We start from the raw sequence: 27,352 nt of genomic DNA on the forward strand, positions 1-27,352 counted from the left end.
GACCTCACAGTCTGGATAAGGGTGGAAGGGCAGACATTTGAGAAAATGTTAATCTAAAGAACCATAAAACAGAGCTATGGACATTTCTATGTTTTATAAACCAGGAGGAATGTGGGAGGGATGGGAGCAGACACAAAACACATCCAAGAGAAATCAATATCCCAGCTGATTCTCAAAGACTGAGCCTTACATATAAGAGAGATGTGAGGCAGAATTGAAGGCTGAAGGAACAGAACAAAGAGGTATGAATTAGCCAGGGTGGCAGTGTGCTCAGAAAATGACAAGCCTCTCTGAACATGGACTTGTAGGTGGTGTGTGGAAAGATATGAGGCTAGAAAGTCAGGCAGAAGTCAGGACAGAAGGACCTGGTAGGCCAAACAAGAGAATGGACTTTATTCTGAAGTCAAAGACAAGCTATCAAATGATTTTAAGATCTTTTAGATGGATGATTCTGTTAATAGTCTGGAGGGTGGATTTAAAGGGACTGGAAAGAAACCACAAAAGAAAAGGCATCCTAGCTTAATTCTCACAAACACACATGAGAACATCCAAAAAGTAACATCCATTTGATACAACATATTTAACCAAGAAACCTTATAAAATTTGAAATACAAACATTCTCACCAGTTGTGCTATCCATGTACCACCAAAACAGATAGTGTACCTCTGTCACCCACACTCCCAGTTGAGATCCCATAGGTTTTGTGAAATGTCCACGCACCTGAAGCAGGTACTATGATAATGCAGTAGTCCTTTCAGTATTTAGCTAATGTCTCCTCTTCCTCTAACTAAAGAGACCACAAGATCAGATCCATTTTCCACCTCCACCCTGATGACCAGCAAATTGGGCTTCCTGGTTTAACACACTGCTAATCTCTAGTAGTTCTAAACTCTGGCAGTTAATCGAAGTGCGTTAACCACTCCATGCATATTGAGCAGTAAGCAGGAACTCACTGAGGGCTGCTGTACAGCAGGTTAAAAGAGAGGCAAGAAATAAACATTTACTCCTGAATTCTATGGCAGGCACTTTAAATAATCTCAGTTATTCATTATAGCAGCTCATTAGAGTACGTATTAATTCTTCTAGTTCACAGATGCGTAAACAGAACTGCAGATGTTAAGTATCTTGCCAAAGGTCAATCAGTTGGTAAGTGGAGGAGCCAGAATTCAAACCCAAATATGAGAAATTTGAAATAGTGTTTCTTTCACTACACCAAACTTCAAGTATATATGGATAACAAATGTAACTATATAGTAAGGTTGGTAATAATAATAGTAATAATAACAATATCTCCCCTTTAAAAACTGAGAGAGAACCCTTATCATATCATCTTGCATTAAGGGGTCACTCAGAGAAGACACAAATGAGTGATCACAACTGGATTCTCCAAATGCTTCTAAAAAAGGTCATCCCTAAGCATTAGCGACCAAAAAATGTTTAGACTTAAATAATCAAAGCAACTTAGCTCTGCTCCAAAGACATATATCAAATCCTCCATGCACTTTCCCCTCAGAATCCCTAAGACAATGTTTGAAAAAATGCATGGCTGATAGCTCGCTTGTTCTCTCTCTTAATTTCTTTCTCTGTCTCTCGGTCTGTCTGTCTGTCTCTCTCTCTCTCTCTCTCTCAAGTACATATCTCTCAAGATTTCCAAAACTACTTTCCCCACCCAAATTACAGAAATATGTCCAGGATTCACTTGGCAGTTCTGATCCGATTTGCCCCAATCCTGGCTCAAGCAGCTTTGCATTACCCTCCTAACTAGATCAGCACCAGCCAATGGGTTTATTCAAGCTGATCTGTGATGGATTAGATAATGAAACCTTAGCCATGTAAGCTGCCGGCTTGTATTGGTGCTGTAGGGGAGAAGAATAAGAAACCCAATACTCCTAGAGGCCACCTAAAACACCAAATGCAGCCACCATCTTTCACTCCATCTGTTTGCTCATGCTCCAATTACTGCCATCTCCTTTCCATCATCTCTAATGCTCTTCCCTCTTGTCTTTGAAGGAAGTGCACATTCTACCCCAGAATAAAGTCATTTACTATGCCTTACAAATACATATCAACAAAAATTCAAACAAACCCACTCACTAAAATGACCGTCTTTATTGTTTCTACAATTGAAGTCTGACATCAAACTGACAGCCTGAAATATGTCAAACTAGTAATTCACTAGAGCAACATTGTTTACAATAAGTAGTATAGTGAATTTCTTTTCCCACAGTCCTGTAATCTTGTCTGTCTGCACCAGTCTGTTTTATATCAAAATGAAAGTTAAATCTCTAGTTAGCTTCTGTTGTGTTCACATGTCTGTGTGATAGAGAAAAAATGACAAGGTGGCTAAAAAAATGGGAGAGAGTTGGGAACAAATTCAACTCAGACGAATTTCTTGAGACGCCCTGAAGAACAAATCTACTTTGAATTCAGATCTGAATTTCTCCTTCTCACACAGTCCCAGTTTTACATTCACAGTCTTCTCTATAAGACATTTAAAAATTAGTAATTCTTACATGACTGTGCCTCAGTTTCTGCATCAGCAATACTATTTACCATTCCACTAGTGTTACGGGATGAATGTCTGTGCTTCTCCAAAATTAATATATTCAAGCCCCAGCCCATAATGTAATGGTATTTGGAGGTGGAGCCTTTAGGAGGTTATTCGGGTTAGATCAGATTATAAGGATTGGACCTCATGATGGGATTTGTGCCCTTACAAGAAGAAGAGATGTATCTTTCTCTTTACAGAAATTTCCACCAACGAAAGGCTATGTGAGCACACAAGGAGAAGGCCGCTGTCTATAAGCTGGCAGACTCATTGTCTTGATCTGGGACTTTCAGCTTCCAGAACTGTGAGAAATAAATGTCTGTTGTTTAAACCACCCAATCTACAGTATTCTGTTATGGCAGGCCAAGCAGACGAAGACAGAGATGAAAAGTTCAACAATTTTTGTGAGATTATTCATGATTATAACTTGAAAGGAAAGCACATTACTTTTATAACTCTATCCAAATGGTAGCACCAGGTTTAGTTTCAGCACCAAATACCCAAATGAGAGTTCAAAGAGACATCCCCCTAGAAGGAAAGAAAACCAGAAACAAGCTAATGGGAAGATAAACTATTTCAAGAAATACAGCATTCACATAGCAATTATAAGCTATCTGAAGCCCCTTCCCTGAGACCAGGGAAAAGTCTTCCTGCTACTAAAATTAACAAGTAATATGAACTGCAGAGTCCACTTAGCTACACTGGATTTATGAGTCTATGATCAGAAGCAGTTAGTCGGCCATATATATAGTAATCACACACCAACATTTCACAGTTATAAAGAATTTTGCTGAAAGCTAAAAGGAATAAGTAAGGTGCACCTTGACTTATACAGCAGCTAAGTTCGTGGAAAGTTGCACAAAATTTTTGTTAAACTTTTTATTCATCGGAACAGATGTCCAAAAGAACTCGTTCACTAGTGTGTTTTAGCAAGCCAAATTTTCACAGATATCAGACTTGCGTAAAGTGAAATGAACCTCTGAAAGCTACAGTTAACCTTCCACCAATTAAAGTACAATATTGCCAAGTATCCTAACAACTAACTTCATTTCTCAAACACTATTCCAGTTTTCAAGTTGAATTTGTCCCTTTCCTCCTGCTCCATGGTTCAGGGTTCTCTGTTTCTATACTATTTCCAGGGTTTCCTCTTCCACCCACATCAAGTTTCTGGATTCTGCCCATGAAGGGACCAATCCTTCCTCTCTACCTTTGTGAGCTTAAAGATTACAACATAAATACCACAGACTCTCTCGTGTTCTTTATGGTCCACTTTGGGAAGTAATGATTTACTCTAAAAGCTTACTGGGCTATAACTCAACAGGGTTCAGCTTTGGAATCTGCAGCTTAGAGGTACATCTCAATTTCATAAGCAGCCTTGGGAAATAAACCCCGATAATTTTCTTCTATAAAAAAGGGTTAATCTTTTGACACTCAAACCCTGGCCAGGTGGCTCAGTGGATAAAGCGTCATTCCAGAGCGCTGAGGTCTCGGATTCGATCCCAGGTCAGAGCACATAAAAGAAGCAATCAATGAATACACAACTGAGTGGAACTTAGAGAAGCATAACTGAGAGAAGTTAATGCTTCTCTCTCTCTCCTTTCTATCCCCCCCCCTCCCTTCCTCTCTTTCTCTCAAGTCAATGGAAAAAATAAATTTTTTAATCTTTAATCTCTTGACACTCAAAAGATTGGGGAATTTCATGAAGGTATATTCTCACCCATGAATCTCATTTTTTTTTTTTTTTTTAAGTGAGAGGAGGGGAGATAGAGAGACAGACTCCTGCTTGCACCCCAACCAGGATCCACCTGGCAACCCGTCTGGGGCCAATACTTGAATCAACTGAGCTATACTCAGCGCCTGAGGCCAACGCTGGAACCAATCAAGACACTGGCCTGCAAGAGGGGAAGAGAGAGAGAGAAGAACAAGAGGGAGGGGAAGAGAAGCAGATGGTTACATCTCATATGTGCCCTGACCAGGGATCAAACCCAGGAGACTGGCCAACACTCTATCCACTGAGTCAACCAGCCAGGGCCAAATTTTATTTTTTCTGTTCCTTAATAATCTGTAAAAAAAGGTACATTTCAGCTTCAACTTAAAAGGCATTGAGCCCTTACTATGTACCCAAAAGCATTAGGTATTAATAATAAATACAAACAAAATATCATCCCCATCTTCTAAAAGCTTACAGTCTCACTTAGGGAAACAAGAATAATAACACAATTAACGGACAATACATATGATACATAATTAAGCATCAAAATAAAGGAGACAAGAGGAGGCTCTGACTGTTGTGAACTAAACTATCACTATCAGGAGGCTTCTTGGAAGGAGCTGAGACCTCAGAAAAACTCTATTTGTGTTAAATTGTAAGGAAAAAAAAAACACCTTTAAGACAAACTCATACATAGAGCGAAGGCCATGCAACGATGGAAACAGATCACAGTAATACAGCCACCGGCAAAGTAGCCAACAAACAGGGGAATCTCTAGAACAGGGGTCCCCAAACTACGGCCTGCAGGCCGCATGCGGCCCCCTGAGGCCATTTATCTGGCCCCTGCTGCACTTCCGGAAGGGGCACCTCTTTCATTGGTGGTCAGTGAGAGGAGCATAGTTTCCACTGATATACTGGTCAGTTTGTTGATTTAAATTTACTTGTTCTTTATTTTAAATACTGTATTTGTTCCCGTTTTGTTTTTTTACTTTAAAATAAGATATGTGCAGTGTGCATAGGGATTTGTTCATAGTTTTTTTTATAGTCTGGCCCTCCAACGGTCTGAGGGACAGTGAACTGACCCCTTGTGTAAAAAGTCTGGGGACCCCTGCTCTAGAAGTTGGAAAGAAGCAAAGAATGGATTCTCCTCTGGAACCCCTAGAAGCAACCAGCTCTGCTGACATCTGAATTTTAGATCAGTGAGATTGATTTTGGACTTCTGATCTCCAGAATTGTAAAATAATAAGTTTGTGTTTTTGTTTTAAAAAAATTTTTTTAGCCCTGGCCGGTTGGCTCAGCGGTAGAGCGTCAGCCTAGCGTGCGGTGGACCCGGGTTCAATTCCCGGCCAGGGCACACAGGAGAAGCGCCCATTTGCTTCTCCACCCCTCCGCCACGCTTTCCTCTCTGTCTCTCTCTTCCCCTCCCGCAGCCAAGGCTCCATTGGAGCAAAGATGGCCCGGGCGCTGGGCATGGCTCTGTGGTCTCTGCCTCAGGCGCTGGAGTGGCCCTGGTCGCAAAGTGGCGACGCCCAGGATGGGCAGAGCATCGCCTCCTGGTGGGCAGAGCTTCGCCCCTGGTGGGCGTGCCGGGTGGATCCCGGTCGGGCGCATGCGGGAGTCTGTCTGACTGTCTCTCCCTGTTTCCAGCTTCAGAAAAATGGAAAAAAAAATAAATAAATAAATAAAAAAATTTAAAAAAAAAATTTTTTTTTAAATAAACACATATAACAAAAAGGTCGGCTACACTAAGATTTTTAAAGTACATATATATTTACATATAGCCTATAGACATTACTACACTGCTGATATCTTCTCTCCTAATGCTGCCAAACCCCTGCGCTTTCTGCTCCAGCTACACCAGTCTCTACCCCAGGACATTAAAGAAGTAGTTGGTGCCCTAACTTTAGAAGATGCAACTGCCATGGTACCCACAATTCCTCTACCTGAGCCCTCTTCCCTCAAATATCTGAATGGCTGATTCCCTCACTCCACTCAAAGGTCACCTATCAGAAAGGCCTTCCCTGACCATCTTCTTCATCACTCTCTCCAGGGGTCCCCAAACTTTTTACACAGGGGGCCAGTTCACTGTCCCTCAGACCATTGGAGGGCCGCCACATACAGTGCTCCTCTCACTGACCACCAATGAAAGAGGTGTCCCTTCTGGAAGTGCGGCGGGGGGGGGGGCCAGATAAATGGCCTCAGGGGGCTGCATGCAGCCCGCGGGCTGTAGTTTGGGGACGCCTGCTTACCTGTTTTATTTTTTTCCTTTGCACTTACCACCACTTAATAGTTGTTGATTTCTTTATCGTTTGTCTTTTTTGATTAGAATATGCATTCCATGAAGGCAAGATCTTTAGTTAAGTTCACTACCATATCTCTTAGGCTCTAAAACAGGGCCTGGCACATAGCAGTTGCTCAATAAACATTAGTTAAATGACTATTAAATATTCTATAATTATTCTCAGAATGATACAAGAACATCCTAGAGGTGTAGGTCACCTAGGCTTAAATATCATCTTTTCATGAGCATTATTTCTACTTGACTCCCAACTATACAATTTCAACCTCTCTATAAAGCCGTCCTTGACCATTTCAGTGGGAATGACCATCTACCTCTTCTGGACCCAATGGAACAAATCCTCTGCATACTTTGGCTCTAAATTATGCAATGTCTATTTACACACAACTACCTTGTGGTATCTCCTCACCTAAACTGTAAGCACCAAGTACCTTAAGATCAGAGAACCTGACATATATTTTAGAAGGCAATTTAAAAATAATCCTGTATAGCCTGACCAAGGCGGTGGGGCAGTGCATATAGTGTCGGACTGGGAAGCAAAAGACTCAAGTTCGAAACCCCAAGCTTGAAAGCAGGCTCATCCGGCTTGAGTTTGGGCTCACCAGCTTGAGCACGGGGCCGCTGGCTTGAGCATGGGATCATAGACATGACCCCATGGTCACTGGCTTGTGCTCAAAGGTCGCTGGCTTGAGCTCAAGGGATCACTTGCTCTGCTGAAGCCCCCTGGTCAAGGCACATATGATAAAGCAATCAATGAATAACTAAGGTGCCACAACAAGAATTGATGCTTCTCATCTCTCTCCCTCCTGCCTATCTGTCCCTATCTGTCCCTCTCTCTGTCTCTCTCGCTAAAAAAAAATAAAAAATAAATCATCCTGTATAAACACTTTATTTTACAACTAAAGAAACACAGGCCCCCAAAGGAAGGGATTTTCCCAGAACCATACAGCTAGTTGAAGGCAGGGGACTAAATCAATGATGAAATAAATACCTGTGTGACATGGTGTGTTGGATCTACATATGAAAATGCATATAGTGAAAAATGAACATCCACAAATACACAGAATGAATAAAAGATTCTCTGTAGGATAGTTGCCCAGTTGTACCCAAAGGATCTAATCCTCTCCTTCCTCTGCATACTCCAAAGTCCCTATACACTGCTCCACTTCCAAATGCTATTGTCCTTAGCCAATTTGAAGGCAACCAGCAAATAATGGGCCCCAGGAGGAAAGAGAGAGTCTCACTGTTAACTGTGATTGACAGAAACAATAAATGAATACAAACATACACAGACACATCCACACACCAAGCAGAACATGCTCAACAGCATCCATATGCAGTCTTTCCCTCCTTACCATCCAAAATTAACCCCCCTCACCTAAAGTCTCCCCATAGTCCTCTATATTTTTTCCATAGCCCAGAGCTTTTACTTCTCATAATCCCTTTGCCTGACAGAGTTCTAATGGAGAACAAAAGCACGCAAACAATACAAAAGAATTCAAAAATAAACACCAAGAGGATCACTTTACCCAAATCAACAGAAGTAATAGAGTGGCCTCTGCAAATGAGACCCAGAAGCACACAACAAATGCACCAGGCTTACATACAGCTCCATCTCTAACACAGGAAGTCAGACAGAACCTTGAAGAGCAGAAGCAGAGCACAGGAAGTCTTTTAGCACTGCAGAGATTTCCAAGAGTGGTGTAATGGAGAGAGCACAGGAATAGGAATTAGAAGACTAGGCTTTCAGTTTGAGTTGTATTACCAGCTAACTGGGTGGCCTTAGGCCAGTCACCAGTCTTCTTTGGACTTTTGATTCCCCTTCTATAAAATGTGGTGGTTAAAACACTTGGGGGGGTGGGAAGTGGGGTGGGAGAGGTAGAGGAAGGTACAGGGGGGATAAATGATGATGGACACAGACTTGACTTGGGGTGGTAAACACAATACAGTGTACAGATGATGTTGTAGAACTGTGCACCTGAAACCTGTATAATTTTGTTAACCCCAACATATTCAATTTTTTAAAAACTGGAGGACTTGAATTCACTCACACACAAAAAAAGAAACTATAACAATTGACTCTCTCCCTCCAAAAAGTGCCAAATCTATCTAAGTTAAGAACCCCTGGAAAAGATGTCTCTGGTCCTTCTAACAGTCTATGATTCTAAGAGAATAAGGCAGATGTCTATAAACAATTGCTGATAGGTGAGCCCTCACCTTAGCAAGGATTTTCTGAACAGAGACCAAATCCAAAAACCTATGAAGGATTCACAGTCTTCCTCAAATTACAAATTCAACTCACACCATCATTACATAGCCCATTCCCTACCCAATTCAACCAGCTTATCCTTGAAGCCACAATTCCTAATACAGTCTTCTAATAGCTGTATAAGTTTTCTTTTATATCCCACAACATTAAAGAGCTAGTCGATGCCCTGACTACATAAAATGTAACTGGCAAAGTACAGAAGGGACGTGTCCTGGTCTCTCTTCAGACCCATTAGCAACCTCCACAAAGTTAATGTGACTGAGCACCACGCTGTCCCCACAACACTACCAAACTCCGTGTACTTTCCACACTCCTTGTGTAACTGATTGAACCCACAATCTAAGCCACATCCCCTTTGAGCTTTCGAGGAGTTTTCTCGCTTTTCAGTCCTCTCCACATGCCACTCCCCTTCCTCATCCCAGCGAGTGTCGAGGGCTGCCAAAAAGGTACTCCTTCGTGGGAGGTTCCACCACTGCCCCGTCGACTTCGACTCAGTCCAGTGGCCCTCTGGGCAGCAGACCCAGGATCTCCTGGCTTCCACTCCACCCCAAGGAACTAAGGAAGGGTTTGAAGAAATGAAATCCATTTTGATTTCCCAAAAAAACCTATCCACGCGTCGTGTCCCCTCGTCCCCTCAGGAATCAGGACCCTCGTGGCCACACAAGGGTTCTGCACCCTTCGCCACCAAGCCAGAACTCGTCCTACCTTTCAACCAGGCCCGACCCGTTCCCTCCCACTTCCAAGCCAGGGTCCCTGGAGCCCTCCCAGCTCCAAGCTCTGGGAGCCCGGTCCGATCTTCCGGCCCCGCGCCGCGCCCCTGCCCCCGTCGTAACGGGGCACCCGTCCCGCGCGGTCACCTGCATCCCGCCGCCGTCGTCGTCGGCCGCCGCCTCCTCGGTGCGCGGTCGCTTGCTCAGGCCAGGCTCGTCTCCGTCTCCTCCCCCTCCGGGCACCGGCAGCTCCAGCTCCGACTCCCGCTTCATCCCCCGGGCAGCGGCGCCGGGCCCAAGCTGAAGCGGAGGCTGCGGCTGGGCGCCTTCCGCCATCCGCCCGCGCCCCCTTCGCCTGCGGGAGCCGGGCGACCCGCGACAGGCCACCTCCCCCTGGGCCGCGGCCCCGACAGTCGCGACAGGCGGGCGCGCGCCTGCCCCCCCGCGTGCGTGCGTGCGTGCGCGCGCGCGGGCCCAGCGCCCCTCAGCGACAAGCAGTCGGTGTTTGTCGCGCACCGGGTCCTCGGCTCGGGGCAGCTAGCGGGTCGCGATGGCCACTCGCTGCGCCCCCACGCGCACACGCGACCCCTGGCCCGGCCCGCCGAGCGCCCCGCCTCTCGCACTCACGAAGCTCACCCGCCGGCCCGCGCCAGCTCCCTCACACTGTCCCTCACAACACGCCGGGCCGAGGGAGGAAGGGGGCGGTCCGGACTCCCGAGGCATGGGGAGGGGTGTTTATTTGGAGGGAGGAGGGGCTCGAAGCAGGAACGAGCTGACTGGCCGTGATCTTCAAACCCGCCACTGTGGCAGCACCGGGAAGGCGGGGAGAGAGAGAAAGGAGGAGGGAGGGACCGGGATCTGGGACTCCTGCCCGCGCCGGAGGCTGTGACGGGGGTGGGGCGGAGAGGGCGGGGCGGGAGTGGTGACCGAGCTAGCGTTGAGGGGGTGGGGCCAACGCCCCTCGGCAACCTCCGCCTTCTCCGCTCCGGGCGCCCGAGGGAAGCCGGAAAGAGATCGGAAAAATTCGGGAATTTCCGGCACCCGTGACTGATAGTCCTGGAGGAACGGCGCCACTGGAATTGCAGCCTGAGCAGAGGGGGCGGGGTCTGCACCTCCTTCAGGGCGGGGCCACGGCCCAGGGCAGGCGGAGCTTGAGAGGCCCAAGGGCCGGGTTGACTCCAAGCGAGGGAAGAGCCCCATGTGGGAGGGGGCGCTTTGCCTGCTCCCTCTCCAGAAGAATGGGGATCGGCAGTTGGAAGGTCCAGGAATGAAGTCACCACTCCATGGCTTTTCCCAGTTCTGAAAGCTTCTACTTTAATCATAATTATTATTATCACATTTCTGATCATTTTAATAATTCCTAATGTTTGTAAGACCTTTACAGTTTACACAATGCACTCATAGACCTGTTTTAAAGCTGATCAGGCAGAGTACACACTAGGAACTACTTTACATTGACTAGGAACGTGAAGCTTGCTTAAAGTCTTGCAGCTAAAAACTGGCAGGTCCAGATCTCAGGACACCAGATCATACTCTGTTTCTCTACACTTTGCTGCCTATGTAAAACTTTTATTTCTTTTTTTTTTTTTTTTTTTTAGATTTTTTTTTAATTTTTTTATTTATTCATTATAGAGAGGAGAGAGAGAGAGAGAAGGGGGGAGGAGCAGGAAGCATCAACTCCCATATGTGCCTTGACTAGGCAAGCCCAGGGTTTTGAACCGGCAACCTCAGCGTTTCTAGGTTGACGCTTTATCCACTGCACCACCACAGGTCAGGCTAAAACTTTTATTTCTTATCAGCTTAGTGCAGTTAGAATCTGTAAGGACCAAGAGGGCATCTATTTTCTCAGTTCCATATTATGCCCTGTATGTTATAGAAATATTAATACAATGTTGTTGCATGAAGGGCCTGGAGTGTACTTAAACAAGTCAATTCATTTCTATGGACCCTTGATCCATCATTTGTAAAATGAGGAGATAGCTGAGATCAATGGTTTGCAAACAGGGGCGATTTTACCCCTTCCCCTCTCCCCCAGGACATCTGTCAACATCAGGAGACATTTCGCTGCTGTTACCTAGTGGTAGAGGCCAGGAATGCTGTTCACTCTCCGGTGATGAACAGGACAGTCCTCACACAGTTGCCCAGCCAAAAATGTCAATAGTGCTGATGTTGAGAAACCCTGAATTAGATGATTTCTAAAACCATTTTCAGATGGGTCTATGATTTGTCCTTTGAACTTAGGTTTAACCGGGCTAGGGCTGGAACAGCACAGTGGTAAGAATACTTACTTTGGAGCCAGACGCACCTACTGCCCATGTGATGTTGGACGAGTGATCATTTAAGAATTTCTGTAGAAAAGGAGTTTAGGGCCAGCAGACTGATTGGGAGGACTGAAGGACTTGTCTTGAAGCCTAGTTTTCATTGCAAACACATTTTTTAAAACCTGGGCTGTGTCATAAATAGCCAAGTTTTGCTCTCCACTTACAAGTCATGATGCCTTGTGAAAGCTACTTAGCTTCTCTATGTCTCAGTTTCTTCATCTGAAAATTAGGATAATAATGGTACCTTCCTGAAAGGATTATTGTAAGGATTCAATGAGTTATCACACATTAAGAACTTTGAACAGATTGACCTATGGTAAACACTCAATAAATGTTAGCTGTTATTATTATTACCATTATCATTTTATTCACATTTTAAATAAGAGTGAGAAATATGTTCACTGTCAAGATCAAATAATATCATTATCATCACAACTGGATTTTTTTTAATTACATAAAGTTGCTTGGGTGTGGCCACTACAGATTAAGATGGTCAGACAAGGTTCCCCAAATCACGTTTTGGCGTAACCACTATGTTAGGCAAGTCCTTTATTTTCACTAAGCTTTACATTCATTGCTTATAAGATGACAATAGTCACAGTGTTGTCCTAAAAATTAAATAAGATAAAATAAAGCACTTACCATAGCACCTAAAGTACAATAACTGCTTAATATGTGAATAAGAAATATTTATCATCTAAACTGCTATTTGGGCCATCACGTTGGAAGTCCAAGTGCCTGTGAGCTTGTTCTTGAGCTGATTGAACAGTCTCAACCTAAGTCAGGGCAGTGCCCCATGTCAGATAGGACTTAATCCTGTGCAACCAAGTGCAAGCATTACGGCTTTGAAGAAAAATCAGAATATTTCCTGATGGCCTATGGAACAACAATGGCTATTTTCTTTTTAACCTAGGGACATCAGTATTTGATTTTCTGAAAATTGTACTTACTAGACTAGTATCTGAAGAATTCTTCTCTCCTTCCTACCTGCCTTGCCAAAACAATGGAATCTAAATGATGCCAAGTCCTTCCTTGCATCATGGCTGCTCCATGACCCAATAAGAAATAAGATTTGGATTCAGGTCTGCTTGTGACTCAAATTATTACTATTTAAGTATTTCACTAAGAAATAGAGCAATGTTGGCTCAGTGGTAGAGCATCGGCCTGGCGTGCAGAAGTCCCGGGTTCGATTCCCGGCCAGGGCACACAGGAGAAGCGCCCATCTGCTTCTCCACCCCTCTCCCTCTCCTTTCTTTCTGTCTTTCTCTTCCCCTCCCGCAGCCTAGGCTCCATTAGAGCAAAGATGGCCCGGGCGCTGGGGATGGCTCCTTGGCCTCTGACTCAGGTGCTAGAGTGGTTCTGGTCGCAACAGAGCGACGCCCGGGAGGGGCAGAGCATCGCCCCCTGGTGGGCAGAGCGTAGCCCCCTGGTGGGCGTGCTGGGTGGATCCCGGTCGGGCGCATGCGGGAGTCTGTCTCTCCCTGTTTCTAGCTTCAGAAAAATACAAAAAAAAAAAAAAGTAAGAAATAGAGCAATGAGGTATAGGAGTGTTTGAATGACCAGGCAGAACAAAGAGAAATTGGACCTGACCCTCTAAACAAACATTAAGCATTTAGAGAAAGAGAGAAAGAGAAAAAAAAAATAGGAGCCTATAAATACATAGATAAAGAGGTCAAATTGCAACCATGGCAGCACAAAGACCAAGACTATTTTTCTTATGTACATCTGCAGCTATCTCTGCGGAAACAAGTGGTTATAAAATATTACAGAAGAAGAAGAAAATTAAGAAATATTTTTGTGGCCCTGGCCGGTTGGCTCAGTGGTAGAGTGTTGGCCTGGCGTGCACGAGTCCCGGGTTTGATTCCCGGCCAGGGCACACAAGAGAAGCGCCCATCTGCTTCTCCACCCCTCCCCCTCTCCTTCCTCTCTGTCTCTCTCTTCCCCTCCCGCAGCCTAGGCTCCATTGGAGCAAAGTTGGTCTCAGGCGCTAGAATGGCTCTGGTTGCAACAGAGCGATGCCCCAGATGGGCAGAGCATCGCCCCCTGGTGGGCATGCCAGGTGGATCCCGGTCGGGCGCATGCGGGAGTCTATCTGACTGCCTCCCCGTTTCCAACTTCAGAAAAATACAAAAATATATATATATTCCTTATATATATTTTGTGTGTGTGTGTGTGTGGAAAGAATGTTAGCTACAGATACTGAAGTCCTAAGATTTATTGATTTATCCATTCAACAAACTATGAGCAAATGTTTGGGATACCAAGAAGAAGAAAATTAATTCCTGGTACCAAAGAGTTTTCAGCCTAGGGAAGAAAGGATAAACAAATAAAAAGACAATTACAGTGCATCATGCTAAAGAAGTCACCTCTCATAGTGGTCAAGAACAAGAACTCTGGTGTCAAATATACATGGGTTTGAGTCTGACTTGGCCATATATTTGACCTTAGACAAGATCCTTAGCATCTCTAAGGCCCAGTTTTTTTATTTGTTTGAAAAGCACTGGTAGTTCCCAACCCAATATTCATTCTCCTCTCATTCCTTACTAGCAGGACTCCAGTTTTGTTCAGGGCAGAAATCTTCCTAGCTTTAAAAAGAGGGGGGAAAGCCTAACCAGGCGGTGGTGCAGTGCATAGAGCGTCGGACTGGGATGCAGAGGACTCAGGTTCAAGACCCCGAGGTCTCCAGCTTGAGCGCGGGCTCATCTGGTTTGAGCAAAAGCTCACCAGCTTGGACCCAGGGTCGCTGGCTCGAGCAAGGGGTTACTCGGTCTGCTGAAGGCCCACAGTCAAGGCACATATGAGAAAGCAATCAATGAACAACTAAGGTGTCGCAATGCACAACAAAAAACTAATGATTGATGCTTCTTATCTCTCTCTGTTCCTGTCTGTCTGTCCCTGTCTATACCTCTCTCTGTCCCTGTAAAAAAAAAAAAAAAAAAAAAAAGAGGGGGATAAAAAAGAATTCTCTGACTCCCTGACAGCTATGGGTGGCTACATAACACAGTTCTGGCCAGCAAGATGATGTAGAGAGGGGATAGAATCACTTCCCAATAAGATAAAACCACAGAAAGAAAAGACTCTTTGCCCTTCATCCTTTGCCCTTTGACTTTTACTCTTCCTTCTGCCTAGACCACAGATTAGAAAAACAGCAGACTTCTTGTCTCCACAGTAACAAACCTAAATGCTAAGAATAGTACTGTGGCCTGACCAGGTGGTGGCGCAGTGGAAAGAGTATCGGACTGGGATGCAGAGGACCCTGGTTCGAGACCCCAAGGTCGCCAGCTTGAGCGCAGGCTCATCTGGTTTGAGCAAAGCTCACCAGCTTGGACCCAAGGTCGCTGGCCAGAGCAAGGGGTTACTCAGTCTGCTGAAGGCCTGTGGTCAAGGCACATATGAGAAGCAGTCAATGAACAACTAAGATATCGCAATGCGCAACGAAAAACTAATGATTGATTCTTCTCATCTCTCCCTTCCTGTCTGTCTATCCCTCTCTCTGTCTCTGTAAAAAAACAAACAAACAAACAAAAAACCAGAATAGTACTGTGGCCTGACCAGGCGGTGGCGCAGTGGATAAAGCATCGGACTGGGATGCCGAGGACCCAGGTTCAAGACCCCGAGGTCACCAGCTTGAGCGTGAGCTCATCTGGTTTGAGCAAAAGCTCACCAGACAGCTGGGACCCAGGGTCGCTGGCTTGAGCAAGGGGTTACACGGTCTGCTGAAGGCCCGTGGTCAAGGCACATATGAGAAAGCAATCAATGAACAACTAAGGTGTCGCAATGCGCTGCAAAAAACTAATGATTGATGCTTCTCATCTCTCCATTCCTGTCTGTCTGCCCCTGTCTATCCCTCTCTCTGACTCTCTCTGTGTCTCTGTAAAAAAAAAAAAAAAAAAAAAGAAAGCAATGAACAACTAAGGTGTTGCAATGAAAAACTGATGATTGATGCTTCTCATCTCTCTCCATTCCTGTCTGTCTGTCCCTATCTATCCTCTCTCTCTCTCTTTCTCTCTCTCTTTTTTACAGAGACAGAGACAGAGAGAGAGAGAGAGAGAGAGAAAATCTCCCCTGGGGTTCTCTTGAGCTTTAAATAATGCATGTAAAGCACTTAGCATGACACCTGACTCATCACCTGGCACACTAGGTGATGGTAACTTAGACCTTTTTTACTACTATTATTACTCCTGTGATCCTTATTAATATGATTATTATTTGTGCCAAAAGCTATAGGAGCATATAGGATGATGTCATTTTCCTGCTAGGGAAGACAGGACAAGCTTCACTGAGAATATTATGTTTGATCTGAGTTTTTAAGAATGGGGAGCATGCCTGACCAGGCAGTGGCACAGTGGATAGAACGTCGGACTGGGACACGGAGGACCCAGGTTTGAAACTCTGAGATCACTGGCTTGAAAGTCGGCTCATCCAGCTTGAGCAGGGGTTGCTGGCTTGAGTGTGGAATCATAGACATGACCCGATGGTCGCTGGCTTGCAGCCCAAGGCCACTAGTTTGAGCAGGGGTCACTTGCTCTGCTGCAACTCCCCCCAGCCCCATCAAGGCACATATGGGAAAGCAATCAATTAATAATTAAGGAGACTGCCCTGGCCGGTTGGCTCAGCGGTAGAGCGTCGGCCTAGCGTGCGGAGGACCCGGGTTCGATTCCGGCCAGGGCACACAGGAGAAGCGCCCATTTGCTTCTCCACCCCTCCGCCGTGCTTTCCTCTCTGTCTCTCTCTTCCCCTCCCGCAGCCAAGGCTCCATTGGAGCAAAGATGGCCTGGGCGCTGGGGATGGCTCTGTGGCCTCTGCCTCAGGCGCTAGAGTGGCTCTGGTCGCAACATGGTGATGCCCAGGATGGGCAGAGCATCGCCCCCTGGTGGGCAGAGCGTCGCCCCTGGTGGGCGTGCCGGGTGGATCCCGGTCGGGCGCATGCGGGAGTCTGTCTGACTGTCTCTCCCTGTTTCCAGCTTCAGAAAAATGAAAAATAATAATAATAATAATAATAATTAAGGAGACTAAGGAGCCACAATGAAGAATTGATGCTTCTCATCTCTCTCCCTTCCTGTCTGTCTGTCCCTATCTGTCCCTCTCTCTGTCTGCCTCTCTCTCTGTCTCTGTCACCAAAAAAAAAAAAAAATCCATTTAAGAATGGGGAGCAGTTTCCCTGGTTGAGTAGCTTGGTTGGTTAGAGCATCATCCCGATATGCAAAGATTATGGCTGGGATCTCAAACTCGCGGCCCACCAAACAATTTTGTACTGATTTTTTTTTGTTTTCAACTGCGGTGAGAAAAGTGTTGCGTAACAGTTGCCTTTTGTAGACCTAGTGCGGCTCGCCGAACGGCTGTGATCTTGCTCTGCGGCCCACATGCTGAGTTGAGTTTGAGACCCCTGGATTATGGGTTCAATTCCCAGTCAGGACATACACAGGAACAGATCAATGTTTCTGTCTCTCCCTTCCTCTCTCTCTAAAATCAATTTTTTTTAAATGAGTAGGCCATGGCTGGTTGGCTCAGTGTATAGAGCACCAGCCTGGTGTGCAGAAGTCCCAGGTTCGAGCCCCAATCAGGGTACACATGAAAAGCAACTATCTGCCTCTCTTCCCCTCCCTCTCCCCCTTCTCTCTTTCTCTTCCCCTCTCACAGCCAGTGGCTTGATTGGTTTGAGCATCAGTCTCAGGCACTGAGAATACCTCGGTTGATTTGAGCATCAGCCTCAGAAGAGGGTTGTCGGGTGGATCCTAGTCAGGGCACATGCAGGAGTCTGTCTCACTATCTCCTCTCCTCTCACGTAAAAAATGAGGACTAGTTTCCCAAAAGTGAGCAAATTCTTGTGTGCCTGCAAGGGCATAGGAGGAGTTCAACACTGTTCATAAGGAGGAAACTCCAATAGGACACAGCACTGGCCTTGGGGTCAGAGGACCAGGAACGGAACCAGGACCAGCTGCGGTCCTCAAACTGGACTGAGAAAGGTAAGTGGATGTTTGAGCACTTAGCCACAGGGCTATTGTGGGTCCATAGGAGATAACAGATCTTATGAAAGATCTGTTCAAACACCATTTATTGTTAACCCAGTACTCAGGTTACTTGACAGTGATCAGACAACCTGATGGTATAAATCTCTGTATTTTATAAGCTCTTTCAGAACATGGACACTTTCTTAATCCCTTACTTGATTTTTGTGTCCATAGCACCAAGCACAGAGCTTGACACAAAATATATTGCTATTCCAATAGTCCTAAAGCTACTCAAAAACACAGCCTGAGACCTCACCCTGCCCCTGGAAGAACAGATAAAGACCAGAGCAGAGCAGAGCAGATGACCTTAGCATGCTGTCTTAACCATGCACACTTCTAAATAAAGACAGGGTGCTCAGGGCCAGGGTCCTTCCCTAATATTTATCGTCTCTCTAATCAGAGAAGAGTAGATATAAATAGAAGACAGCATTTTTTTTACTCCAACATTTTCTATTCCCAAAAACAGAAAGGCAGAGAATACCCTTGATAATTCGTGGGCCAGAGAAAGTAGAGGCAACTCCTGCCATGTGGCTGGCTGACCCAGGAGCCGAGATACAAAGCCGAATGAGAAACTGAGTTCAGCAAAAGAGAAGCCTGTGCTGTTTAAACCTCATTAGTCCTATAAAACCAGCCTTTTGACACAAACCCCACTATTGACTTTGACCTCACTTCCCTACCTCCCTCTGCTCATGGCATTATTGAACCTGGGTTTTTCCTATGGGCCAGAACCTTGCCAACCCTTTTGCCCTTCACATAATGTGTTTGTCTGGTTTCTATTTCTGTAGTTTGATGAAGGATGATAGCAGGGTATTGAGTTGTTGTTTTTCATTTAGTGCAGTTGCCGCCCTCACCCTGTCCGCTACACCCCCCTTTCAAGTTGAGTTTTCATTGTCTGTTTTGTGCCTCCCCCTGTTTTTATTGCTTCCTTACTGAGTAGGGGAAGGCATTTTATTTTATTTTCCAGGCCCTGAATTCATAAGCTTGTGTATCCATCTTTTCCGCAAAGAATTATGATGTTTTGAAATTGGAAATAACCTTAGAAGGAAAAGGCAGGGGAAGTTCAGAGGTTCACCAAGCCCCTACTATGAACCAAGTCCTGAACTAGGTGCTTCTTCTTTTTCTTTTCTTTTCTTGCTCTTATTCCCCACAGCACATCTGCAAGGAGGTGGCCAGTGTTACATCTCATTTTACAGATGAGAAAACTGAACTCCAAAGAGTTGAAACAATAGGCTCAAGGTCCCACAGCATGGTTACTGTCAAAGGCATTCCAGTCCCCTACTCCAAGGCCACTGCCCCTTCCATGCCTCACTGTGCTTTCTGGAGTCTTTAGAGTGTTTTAGTTTGGGTGGGTACAAATCTAAGGAAGAGGGAATGAAAAAAGTTTAACTTCCTGTTCTTTGAAACAATTTAACTATCATGACCCTGCATTCCATCTGGGGCATAAGCTACTGGACCTTTGTTGTATCAAGACATTGGGTCTTCATTATCCCTGCCAGCACCTGCTCAGGTATCTTCCTCTGGGACCCAGTCTGGCTGTCATATCGATCCTAACTGGCCTCCACTAAGCTATCTTATCTGTTCCTAAGTCATTGATTCACCTCAAGTACAGCCTGCCCAGGGCCACTCCAGGAAAGGTTCTGTCTTATGGGCTTCACAACTCTATCAAGGGCATAGAAAAACCCTGGCTACTTCCACACTGCTCTGGGGCCTTGGGAATCTCTGGGAAGCTGTCTCTGGGCCCTGCTGTGCAGACACACTAAGGAAGATCCTTACTTCTCAAATCCTTGCTGGAGGGGAACACTGCAAATGAGCGCCCCCAAGACCTCTAATGGGAAGGAAGGCACAGATCTCCTCTCCTTCCAGGTGTCAGACCTTTCTGGAGCTCTGTTTCCACCTCTCTACTCCCCAGGCTCCATCTAGAAGGGGGCAGGTGGCAGGGGTTCTCCAGAGCCCCCCACAAGGCTTCAGCTCTTGTTCTCTCTCTCTCTCTCTCGCCCTTGCCACAATTGCCTCATCTGGGTGGGAGTCAGGGGATGGCACAAAATTGGTGCTAATAGATACTGCTGGCAAAAATCTCTAAATTTTGTAGTGTGTGGATATGATGACCAGAGTCATATAGGATTAAGACTTTGGTAGTTAAAAAGGCCAGGCTTTTAAAACAGAGACTTTCCTCTCAAGCCATGTGTTCCAAAGTCTATTTGGTAATTTAAAAGCTCAAGCTCACTCTGCTCTCTTTGCCTTTCCTCCATACAAGCTTTAATCCTGAAAGGAAAGGAGGGTAGGGATAGTGGAAGATACTTTGGAGAGGGGGAAGAGAGAACATAAGATAATATTCCTGTGGCAAAGATCATCTCTGCACTTTTCTCCTCCTTTGAACACAAGGTGAAAGTTCTCAGCCTCCTTGGCAGTTAGAATGAGGATGTGTGACAACATTCTGGCCAATGGGATGTGGGAAAAAGTTATAGAGCTCATTTACAGGCCAGGCCCCTACAACATCCCTACCAATCCTCTAGCCCTCTTTTTCACCCCACTGTAGCTATGGAGACCATGAACCAATAATAACGCAAGAGGAAAGGAGCCTGGATGCCTGAGTCACCCATTGGAGGAGAGCTATAGTAGAAGTTGCATAAAGAGCTGCTGCTGTATTAAGTGGTACAGTTTAGGGTTGTGTGTGTTACAGCAGTTTATTTTACTTACTTGGACTGATAAAAATACCTAAATATTGTTCTCATAATGCACAAAAGATCAGAGATTGAAAGTCAGAAGATTTACCATTTTGATTAAAATCTGTGAAATTAGCCTGACCAGGCAGTGGTGCTGTGGATTAAGCGTCAGCCTAGGATGCTGAAGACTCAGGTTCAAAACCTCAAGGTTTCCAGCTTGAACACAGGCTCACTAGCTTGAGTGCAGGGTCACTGACTTGAGCATGGGATCATAAACATGACCCCGTGGTTGCTGGCTTAATCCCAAAACTTCACTGCCTTGAAGCCCAAGGTTGCTGGCATGAGCCCAAGGTCACTAGCTTGAGCAAGGGGTCACTGGCTTGGTTGTAACCCCCTAGTCAAGGCACATATGAGAAAGCAATGAATGAACAACTAAGGTGCCACAACTATGAGTTTATGCTTCTCATCTCTCCCTTCCTGTCTGTCTGTCCCTCCATCTCTCTCTTGCTAAAAATCAATAAATAATAAAAAAAATAAAATCTGTGAAATTTAAGACATATAAAATGACATCAATTCTAAGAAGATTATTATCTTTAATGTATTATCTTTGAACAATATTTAAAGATTGATGTTGAAGAAGAATGATGTAGAAAAAAGCAAGAATGATATGTCAAATTCCTTCTTTCAGCTGGTCTGGCGTAATACCTAGAATATTGAGATACTTAGTAAGTAAAGACTGATTGAATGAAAAAAACCATTAACCTATCAATTCTGTTAAACCCAAGACATTTACTATTACTTTTTAAATTCTTTCAAATATTTGTTTTTCATAATCCTTTGTAATCTATCCCCACTGTTACAGCCTTGCGTCCAGGCATTATAATGACTACTTTAAATAACTTTTAAAGGTTTCAAATGTATTTTAATTTTTAAAATTATGCTATATTTAAATGAGCAGCAGAGTGCTTACATGACAAGTTGATTTTGAAACAATACTGTATTTCAACAGCTGTGATGGTTACACATCATTCTACTCTTTTGGTGTGACTCTGCTGGCAGGGTACAGGTTCCAATCTATTCCAATCTGTGTGGTTGTAAATATCCATGCAACAGCACAGTAAGTGGTTCCACTAGCTAGTACAGCATTTCCATATTTGTTTTGAAAATCTGTGGATTGTTTTCTGTGGCTCTCCCTTACCCATATTTGCTAAATACTTCGAAACTTGAGGCTTCTTAGTATATTTCTAGCCAAGGGAAATATCATGAAGGTGTGATGGGATTGCAGTTGATAGCAGTTGCGGGTCAGTTTCCTTGTAAAGAGTCAGTTCTGGAGGCTGGAATGTCTGACTGGGTGCTGGCTGATTTGGTTCCTGGTGAGAGCCCTGTTCCTGGCTTGTAAACTATTACCTTCTGTGTCCTCACATGTCAGAGAGGAAGAAGGAGAGGAAGAGAGAGGAAGAAGAAGAGAGAAGAGACCCAGACTGGTCCACAACTTTGTCATTACAGGCATACTTTGTTTAATTGTGCTTTCCTTTACTGTGCTTCACAAATCCTGTACTGCATTTTTTATAAATTGAAGGTTTGTGGCAACCCCGCAGTGAGAAAACTTATTGATGCCATTTTTTCAACAACATTTGCTCATTTCATGTCTCAGTGTCATATTTTGGTTATTCTCATAGAATTTCAAATTTTCTTCTTATTATTATATGTGCTGTGGTGATCTGTGATCAGTGATCTCTGATATTACTATTGTAATGGTTTGGGGGCACCAAGAACCTTGCCCATATGAGACAGTGAACTTAATGTAAATGGTGTGTATGTTCTGATTGCTGTGATGACCAGCCATTCTCTTGTCTCTCTCCCTACCTCCAGCCTCCATATTCCCAGAGAAACAATAATATTGAGATTAGGTCAATTAATAACCCTACAATTGTCTCCGAGTGTTCAAGTGAAAGGAAGAGTCACACATCTCTCACTTAAAATCAAAAGCTAGAAATAATTAAGTTTAATGAGGTAGGTATGTTGAAAACCAGGAAGGCATGTTAAAAACCAAAACTAGGCCTCTTGAACCAAACAGCCAAGTTGTGAATGCAAAGGAAAAGTTCTTGAAGGAAATTAAAAGAGCTTCGGCAGTGAACACAAATGATAAGAAAGCCAAACAGCCTTATTGCTGATATGGAGAAAGTTTTGGTGATCTGGATAGAAGATCAATCAGTTTCAATGTTCTCTTAACCAAAGCCTAATTCTGGCCCTGGCCGGTTGGCTCAGTGGTAGAGCATCGGCCTGGCATGCGGAAGTCCGGGCTTTGATTTCCGGCCAGGGCACACAGGAGAAGCGCCTATCTGCTTCTCCACCTCTCCCCCTCTCCTCCCTCTCTGTCTCTCTCTTCCCCTCCCGCAGCCAAGGCTCCACTGGAGCAAAGTTGGCTCAGGCGCTGAGGGTGGCTCCATGGCCTCTGCCTCAGGCACTAGAATGGCTCTGGCAGAGGCGGAGCAACATCCCAGATGGGCAGAGCATCGCCCCTTGGTGGGCGTGCCGGGTGGATCCCGGTCGGGCGCATGCGGGAGTCTGTCTGACTGCCTCCCTGTTTCCAGCTTCAGAAAAATCCAAAAAAAAAACACCAAAAAACGAGACTAATAAAAAAAAATAGAACACTGGATAAATAAGATGTGGCACAGGCCCTGGCCGGTTGGCTCAGTGGTGGAGCGTCGGCCTGGAGTGCAGGGGTCCCAGGTTCGGTTCCCGGCCAGGACATACAGGAGAGGCGCCCATCTGCTTCTCCACCCCTCCCCCTCTCCTTCCTCTCTGTCTCTCTCTTCCCTTCCCGCAGCCGGGGCTCCATTGGAGCAAAGATGGCCTGGGCGCTGGGGATGGCTCCTTGGCCTCTGCCCTAGGCGCTGGAGTGGCTCTGGTCATGACGGAGCACCATCCCGGAGGGGCAGAGCGTCGCCCCCTGGTGGGCAGAGTGTCGCCCCTGGTGGATGTGCCGGGTGGATCCCGGTCAGGCGTATGCGGGAGTCCGTCTGTCTCTCCCCGTTTCCAGCTTCAGAGAAATGCAAAGGAAAAAGGGGGGGGGGGAAAGATGTGGCACATATACACCATGGTATACTATTCAGCAGGGGTCTCCAAACTACGGTCCGTGGGCCACATGCGGCCCCCTGAGGCCATTTATCCGGCCCCCACTGTACTTCCAGAAGGGCCACCTCTTTCATTGGTGGTCAGTGAGAGGAGCACAGGATGTATGTGGTGGTACCGCAAAGCGTGGCGTCGCTCACATACAGTACTACTTCCGGTGACGCAGGACGCATGCGTCACGGCTCCTGAAGCACGTCATATCACTTGTTATGGCTAGCAGTGACAAATATGGAACCGGACATTGACCATCTCACTAGCCAAAAGCAGGCCCATAGTTCCCATTGAAATACTGGTCAGTTTGTTGATTTAAATTTACTTGTTCTTTATTTTAAATACTGTATTTGTTCCGGTTTTTTTTTTTTTACTTTAAAATAAGATATGTGCAGTGTGCATAGAGATTTGTTCATAGTTTTTTTTATAGTCCGGCCCTCCAGCAGTCTGAGGGACAGTGAACTGGCCCCCTGTGTAAAAAGTTTGGGGACCCCTGCTATTCAGCCATAAGAAATGATGACATCAGATCATTTACAACAAAATGATGGGATCTTGATAACATTATACGGAGTGAAATAAGTAAATCAGAAAAAAACAAGAACTGCAGGATTCCATACATTGGTGGGACATAAAAACAAGACTAAGAGACATGGACAAGAGTGTGGTGGTTACGGGGTGCGGGGGGAGGGAAGGAGGGAGAGGGGGAGGGGCACAAAGAAAATTAGATAGAAGGTGACGGAGGACAGTCTGACCTTGGGTGATGGGTATGCAACATGGTTGAATGACAAGATAACCTGGACATGTTTTCTTTGAATATATGTACCCTGATTTATTGATGTCGCCCCATTAAAATTAATAAAAATTTATTAAAAAAAAAGATGTGACTGAATTGCTGCAATCTCATGATCAAAGTGTAATGGGTGATGAGTTGTCTATTATGGATGAGCAAAGAAAGTAGTTTCTACAGATAAAATCTACCCTGGTATCAATGCTGCGAAGATTGTTGAAATGAGAACAAAGAATTTACAATATTACATAAATTTAGTTGATAAAGTAGCAGTAGGCTTGCGAGGATTGACTCAAATTTGAAAGAAGTTCTATCAAATAGCATTTTACTCACAGTAGAGTCAACCAATGCAGCACACTTTATTGTTGTCTTAGTTTAAGAAATTCCCACAGCCACCCACCCAGCCTATAGCAGCCACCACCTGACCAGTCAGCAGCCATCCAGATGGAGGCAATAGCTGCCCCCCACCAGCAAAAACACTATAACTTGCTGAAGGCTCAAATGATGGTTAGAAATTTTTTTAGCAAAAAAATCATTTTAAATTAAGGTATGTACATTTTTAGACATAATGCTTTTGCACACTTAGAAGACTTCAGTATAGTGTAAACACAGTTTTCTCTTTCTTTCTTTCTTTCTTTCTTTCTTTCTTTCTTTCTTTCTTTCTTTCTTTCTTTTTAAGTGAGAGGAGGGGAGATAGTGAAACAGACTTCTACATGCTCCTTGACCAGGATTCACCCAGCAACCCCCATCTAGGGCTGATGCTCTGTCCATCTGGTACCATGCTCCCAACCAAGCTATTTTTAGCACCTCAAGCGGAGGCTCCACTGAACCATTTTCAGTGCCTGGGCTGATGAACTGGAACCAATGGAGACATGGCTGCAGGAAGGGAAGAGAGAGAAAGACAACGGGGTGAGGGAGGGGAGAGAAGCAAATGGTCACCTCTTGTGTGCCCTGACCGGGAATCAAACCTGGGACATCCACACACCAGGGCGACACTCTACCACTGAGCCAACCTGCCAAGGCCTAAACATGGCTTTCATATGCACTGGAAAACCCCAAAATTCATGTGACTCACTTTATTGTAACGTTCACTTTACTGTAATGGTCTACAACAGGGGTCCCCAAACTACGGCCCACGGGCCGCATGCGGCCCCCTGAGGCCATTTATCCGGCCCCCGCTGCACTTCCGGAAGGGGCATCTCTTTCATTGGTGGTCAGTGAGAGGAGCATAGTTCCCACTGAAATACTGGTCAGTTTGTTGATTTAAATTTACTTGTTCTTTATTTTAAATATTGTATTTATTCCCGTTTTGTTTTTTTACTTTAAAATAAGATATGTGCATTGTGCATAGGGATTTGTTCATACTTTTTTTTATAGTCTGGCCCTCCAACTGTCTGAGGGACAGTGAACTGGCCCTCTATGTAAAAAGTTTGGGGACCCCTGGTCTACAATGAACCCGCATTATCTCCAAGGTAGGTCTGTGCTGGCCTGTGGCAGAGAGAAAAGGGGGAAGATGGTGGACCACATGGTGGAAGGGACACACCTGTACCCTCTCACTCCATGGGCCAAGGCAAGTTACATGACCAAGCCTGCTCTCAATGAAGTGGAGGTGTATAATCCTTCTGAAGGCAGAAGCACTGAATATTTCTAAATAATAATACAATCTACTGCATTCCTTCTCCCAGGGGAAAACAAAAAATGTGGGATTCACTTTTCCCATTCTGTACCCAAAGACCAAAGGAATAGCAGCAGGTGCTATTGCCACTTGAATATCCCCTTGGCCTATCGTGGAAGTCATCCATGCATTCTGTAGTTCCAACATATTCCACAAATGTCACCTGTTTCTTAACTCAGACATCTGCCGGGAGGGTTTTCTTTGGCTGCAGAAACATGCTTGGCCATGGAGCCAAGGATTCCAGGAACAACCCCAGGGGCATCCATTGATCAAGGAGGGAGAGGATTTGGTGTATAAATTCCCCACCTTTACCCTGGCTGGTTGGCTCAGTTGGTTAGAGCATTATCCCAAAGCATGGAGGTTGCCAGTTCAATCTCCATTGAGAACACATACAGGAACATGATGTTTCTCTCTCTCTCTTCTTCTCTATCTAACATTAATAAAATAAACATTAAAAAAATTCTCCACCTTCCTCATCTCTCAGTAGAACAACTTCAAGATATTTCTACACGGTCTCTCAGAGGGCCCGCAATGGGAATGAGCCCAGTTCCTCACATTGGTAACTGGCTCATTAATGTAGCTTTTCCTCTCTTTTCTTCCTTCCCCACTATGCTTCCTAGGATCAAACCCAAATAAAGCACTACACTCAAATCCCTGGATCAGGGTCTGTTTTGCAGAAACCCAACTACAACAGGGATGGAAGCTTCTTCTATCAAAGACATACTTCCTAGTCTCTTGTCTTTCTCCTGCAATTCTTCCACCCACTCAGACCCACAGCACAGAACAGACAGTGTGGGTGTAAGTCATCTTAAACAACAACCAACACTCCGCTCAGCTGGAACTGGCAACTTCTAGTAATTCGCCAAAATGACCGACGCAAATGGGAAGAGCAGAGGCACTGCTATGTGCTCTCTAGGTCTTTCAGAGAACATGGAGCTGTCCTTTGGCCACATACACGCAAACCTACAAGACAAGTGATGTTGACATCAACAAAATGGGTCCTATTCAAAAAGAACGTCCCCCAAATATTCCATAGCAATCTGGGAAGAGTCCCTGAGGTTACCCAGCACTCTGTTGGCACTGTAGTAAACAAATAAGTCAGGGGCAAGATGCTTTTGGGCACACTGAAGCACCATAAGAGCTGAACTCCCTGAAATGTACAGGGGAAAGGATCAGAAAAAGAAGAAAGACAAAGAGAAAGGCACTTGGGTTCAACTGAAGCACCAGCCTG

The 27,352-nt window shown here is 45.1% G+C and overlaps 1 protein-coding gene and 1 pseudogene across 14 annotated transcripts in view; both read right to left on the minus strand.

Moving 5' to 3' along the window:
• Positions 1–10,294, minus strand: part of RBFOX2 (RNA binding fox-1 homolog 2) — a 314,189-nt gene extending 303,895 nt beyond the window's left edge. For 2 of the 14 annotated variants that reach the window (XM_066358284.1, XM_066358275.1), the window contains exon 1: positions 9,686–10,277. In XM_066358284.1, the coding sequence (XP_066214381.1) occupies positions 9,686–9,874 (189 nt within the window). In that variant the 5' untranslated portion in view covers positions 9,875–10,277. Of the gene's footprint in view, positions 1–9,685 lie in introns of all 14 variants that reach the window. The other 12 variants (XM_066358276.1, XM_066358273.1, XM_066358283.1 and 9 more) reach the window with 11 other exon arrangements.
• Positions 10,295–21,551: 11,257 nt separating this feature from the next.
• Positions 21,552–21,797, minus strand: LOC136388395 (cytochrome c oxidase subunit 7B2, mitochondrial-like; annotated as a pseudogene).
• Between the last annotated feature and the right edge of the window lie 5,555 nt (positions 21,798–27,352).

The sequence above is a fragment of the Saccopteryx leptura genome, chromosome 1 (assembly GCF_036850995.1).
Source record: "Saccopteryx leptura isolate mSacLep1 chromosome 1, mSacLep1_pri_phased_curated, whole genome shotgun sequence".
Taxonomy (NCBI): domain Eukaryota; kingdom Metazoa; phylum Chordata; class Mammalia; order Chiroptera; family Emballonuridae; genus Saccopteryx; species Saccopteryx leptura.